At 44.4% G+C, this 4,613-nt stretch overlaps 1 protein-coding gene across 2 annotated transcripts in view; it reads left to right on the top strand.

The window, feature by feature from the left end:
• snx20 (sorting nexin 20) overlaps positions 1-3,769 on the top strand; it is a 7,152-nt gene extending 3,383 nt beyond the window's left edge. For both annotated transcript variants that reach the window (XM_039656860.2, XM_039656859.2), the window contains exon 4: positions 2,008-3,769. In XM_039656860.2, coding sequence (XP_039512794.2) covers positions 2,008-2,676 — 669 coding nt within the window. In that variant the 3' untranslated portion in view covers positions 2,677-3,769. The remainder of the gene's footprint in view (positions 1-2,007) is intronic.
• The last annotated feature ends 844 nt before the right edge of the window (positions 3,770-4,613 follow it).

Genomic DNA, 4,613 nt, shown 5'->3' with positions numbered 1-4,613 from the left:
TAACATGGCATTTACAGTTTTACTGACTTAAAATTAACTTTGTTGAACTATGCTGGAGTAAAGTTCATAAATGGTTTTTCTTTCCTATAGGAAAATTTGTAAAACTATGTTGGGTGGACCCTTGATAGCATTTACAGTTTTACTGATTTACTGTTCCTCTAGGGGGGTTATATGCTCCCCCGCAATAAAATTTTGTACATTTTAAGGTTAAATGCATCAATCTCGTGCTCTTTGAGAGATCAAAATTAAGAGCTTCAACCCATGAACTGCTCGTTGAACAAAGAAAACGCATTGATTTGTACCAGGACAATAAACAGGGCTCAAACATATTTTTAGTTGAGTCTCAGTCTACATTACATTATCAATGGTGTTTTAGGATCCCAAAAAATTATTATAATAATGTAAAAATGATTTATATAATTATTCCTAAGACGTAAAATCCATTAAGCTTAAAAATGTACTATATAAATGAAAATGAATATTTCAAAAGTAGCCTATATTTTAGTCTACATTACACTATAATATAGGGAAATTAAAAAACTTTTGTCCTTATTTCTTCACTTGCAAGAAATAAACCCTTGAGCTTGTATTTAGGAGAAAACACCAGGTGACCATCCTGATCGCGTGAGCAAAGTGCACACTTTTCTTTGAATCACCCAGCACTTACAGGATGCAAATTCTTAAAATCTTGTGCTGTTTTATAAAGGCAAAAATCCATATCATGGTTTTAGTTTGTTGTCAAAATATAACGCTAGAGACCTATGTTAGGTTATACATTTTACATCTCATATGTGTTGGGAAAAGGGGGAAGAGACTTCGGCAAAAGGCGGATTCGAACTCGCGTCAAGCACATCAAAAGCTGACTCACGTGCTTTTCGCGCTACGACCTACGCCACTTCAGCTGTGACGTGAACGACGTCTTTTTTTATTAAACTCAGGCACTTAGTGCAAACATACATTCCGTTTTATCAAACCTTCCCTCGCAGCCTCGAAACACTACCGACCCACCTGGGAAACTCCCGACTCTCCCAATTGCCACTGGTGTCCAGGGCCCCTTAGATGTCGTGGGCCCCTGGGCAAGTGCCCAGTTGCCCTAATGGTTAATCCGGCCCTGCTTACTAATATATCATGGTGGAAACAAGCTTCCATATAGATCACCGCCCATTAAACATTAACATTAATATATGGTTATTATTTGATTATTATTTTTGGGAAACTAAAGGGAATATAAAGGGCAGTGTTGTAGTCGAGTACAGGCCGAGACTAGAAGAGGGTCTGACTGGTTCAGACAATGTAAATCAATGTGTTTTGAGGTGAATGAAGCCTGGTTACTCTTCTCTGCTCTAGAGACACGGTAACACAGAACAGATCAGATGAGCAAGTTGGAACAGACAACTAAACTTATCCACAGTGTTATAGTATTAAGACTCAGCCTCAAGTCAAGGCGGACATGAACTTGTAGACTGTACGATGATGACATCTATTGAATCGTAGGCTACGACTCTAATAGAATAAGACGTCATAAACATGTGCTAGTGGTAAACAAATAGAGTAAGATGAATCGCACTTTGGCAAATGTGTTTTTTTTATGTGCGCTGAAAAAAGAGAATATGGATGCGGTCATGCCTAGGGAAAAGAGACTAACTTGGCAAGCCAATTTTGCAAAGCTTGAGGAAAGTAGTTTTAAGTTTTAGCGCCGCGTCACGTTGATCAATACGCCATTTCATGTTGCATTTTGATTGGCTAGAAGCAGCAAACGCACTGTGAGATCGTGCTAAATTTATGACACTGTCAGAAAATCATCGCAGGCTATCTTTGGTAAACAACACCTCTCTCACTGTACGACACAGAGCCAGCGTTTAGCAGCCACAGAAATCCCCACGATTGGTCATCTTTCATCTAGGACAGCCCAAAATCATACAATGTGTATCAGGCGTAAGGATCCAACATTTTTTAGCTGTACATGTCTTTACAACCAGCAATGCTCTTCTGATTTCTGTCCCTCAGGTGTACCAGATTGTGGTGATCCGCTCGGGCAGCTACGACTGCGAGCGTGTAGCTATCGAGAGGCGCTACTCGGACTTCCTCCACCTCCATCAGGAGCTCCTGCTGGACTTCAGTGAGGAAATGGAGGACATCGTGATGCCCAAAAAGAAAATGACGGGCAACTTCTCCGAGGAGAACATCGCTGAGCGGCGCGTGGCCCTCAGAGACTATCTCACTCAGCTCTACTCCCTCCGGTTTGTCCGGAAATCCCAAGCTTTCCAGGCGTTCTTCACTCATCAGGAACTGAAAGCTGCATATAACCTCCTGCGCGCGGGGCGCTTCTCCCGAGCGCTCGAGGGCCTCCAGACGGCGTTAATACTTCAGGAGAAACTGTCTTCTCACAACCCTACTTTAGTGATACCAACCTTGTGCGCCATATTGGTGTGCCAAAGGGATCTAGAAGACTTTGACGGAGCATTTCAGACCGGCAGAAGAGCTCTTCCCACAGTGAGACGCTATGAGCTCCGGCAGTATCAAGGGCCCCTGCTGGAGGCTCTCGTTGATTTGGGCTACAGTCTTGAGTTGCCCGTGGCTCAGTTACAGGACGAGCTGACCAGAGTTCGAGACGCGCCACACGGGCAGGCGTCACTGGTGTCCCTTAAAGAACTGGTGGTCCAAGAGTTTGTATAATCAGTGACAGCTGTAACTTAGTTGTGTTTATAAACATTATTTGAACAAATCGCCAAATGAGTGCAAAGTCCCACAGTTGTAGGAAATACAATGAGACCAGAATTTCATAGAGACTTGGGTTGGGCTCTTTTGACTCGGGCCAGAAAGCAACCATCATGATCACACTAGCAGCCATCGAGCAATGCCCGAGCACCCACACTGAACACCCTAGCAACTGCATAGCAACATGCCCCACCCAGATGTAATCACCAGAACATCAAAAACATGAGGATATAATATGTCTTTGACTTAGGGCAGTGTGCTTGTTTTCATGAACCCATACTGCCCATATTTGTATTATTTCACATTTAATTTTCTCTGCAAACCTTTTCCATTTATCTTGGATGACAGTGAAAATGAAATGTCGGTGGTTTACTTTAGCAAGTTAGTCTGAATTGCTTTCACCAATTGTGAACATTTCAATCCAGTGTTTGTTATTGATCACTAAAACTGTTAAAATATTTTTTGCTAATTGGAATAAAGCTGAGTGAAATTAAAATATACATATTATATAAAAAAGTGTTGCCAATGTAACTAACTGAAATAAAATGAGTTTAACTTAAAGCTATACTATGCAATTTTTCAGCGCCAGAGTTCACATTTTCAAAACAATAAAGGCAAAGCGTGATGACGCTATTAGGGAGAGTGGAACGGTGGATGTTGTTTTCACCATATATGGTATATTTGGTATAATTACGAATCATGTTCACAAATGAGGTAGTAAATAAATTTTTATATTACCTATTCGTTTGATCACACTATTTGATGTCATCGTGATGAATTAGCTGCATGGAACGTGTAATTTAATGCTATATTAGCCTGTTACTGATATGTGACTATTTGTCAAATGATTTCGTGGGTTAATGCTGCACAGTTTTACACGTTTAAAACAATCGTACTAAAAGTAAAATTTGAACGGAACCACAGAATTTGCAAGTAATGGTTAAATATTTCTCCCTGTTCTATCCTATGTCAGTTATTGTTTGTGTCAAGTGCACACTGTCTCATACATTGGCTTGTTATCATGTTTGGAATAAATCCTCTTGTTATTCGAGTCTGTATTATCATCGTCTTCATTTGGGAACCTAGCGTTACAGAATAACCAACCAAAATTATCAACATGAGACTCACCAGTGTTGCGTGTCCTCTTGCTCCCGGAGAACCGGAAATATCTGGGATACTTGGCCTGGATGATCCGGAATGGCGACCTCTCCCTCACCACCAGCGAGCCTGAAGTGCCCACCGAGAACCAGCCCCGGAGTCGACACAGACGGGTCAGTCCATCGCAGAGCCAGGAGTGGACTACAACCTGATAGACCAGTGGTTCATGGATCCAATTCTCACCCACACACATCTTCTTCGCCAGTCTCGTCCAGAAGTCTTTCGTCTGCATCCCTGCCTCTCATCCTTATCCCGTCTCCATCGCTGGTCACGACCAGCCCCCTGGATCCGTCGGCACCACTTGTGTCGTGTAGCTCCTCGGCTCATTCTGCACAGCTCATCGTCCGCGCAGCTCATCATCCGCGCAGTTCATCCTCCGCGCAGCTCATCCTCCGCGCAGCTCATCGTCCGCGCAGCTCATCCTCCGCGCAGCTCATCCTCCGCGCAGCTCATCGTCCGCGCAGCTCATCGTCCGCGCAGCTCATCGTCCGCGCAGCTCATCCTCCGCGCAGCTCATCCTCCGCGCAGCTCATCCTCCGCGCAGCTCATCCTCCGCGCAGCTCATCGTCCGCGCAGCTCATCCTCCGCGCAGCTCATCCTCCGCGCAGCTCATCGTCCGCGCAGCTCATCGTCCGCGCAGCTCATCGTCCGCGCAGCTCATCCTCCGCGCAGCTCATCCTCCGCGCAGCTCATCCTCCGCGCAGCTCATCGTCCGCGCAGCTCATCCTCCGCGCAGC

The sequence above is a fragment of the Pimephales promelas genome, chromosome 25 (assembly GCF_988280905.1).
Source record: "Pimephales promelas chromosome 25, fPimPro1.hap1.1, whole genome shotgun sequence".
Taxonomy (NCBI): Eukaryota; Metazoa; Chordata; class Actinopteri; order Cypriniformes; family Leuciscidae; genus Pimephales; species Pimephales promelas.
This window is presented reverse-complemented; position numbering and strand designations above follow the sequence as displayed.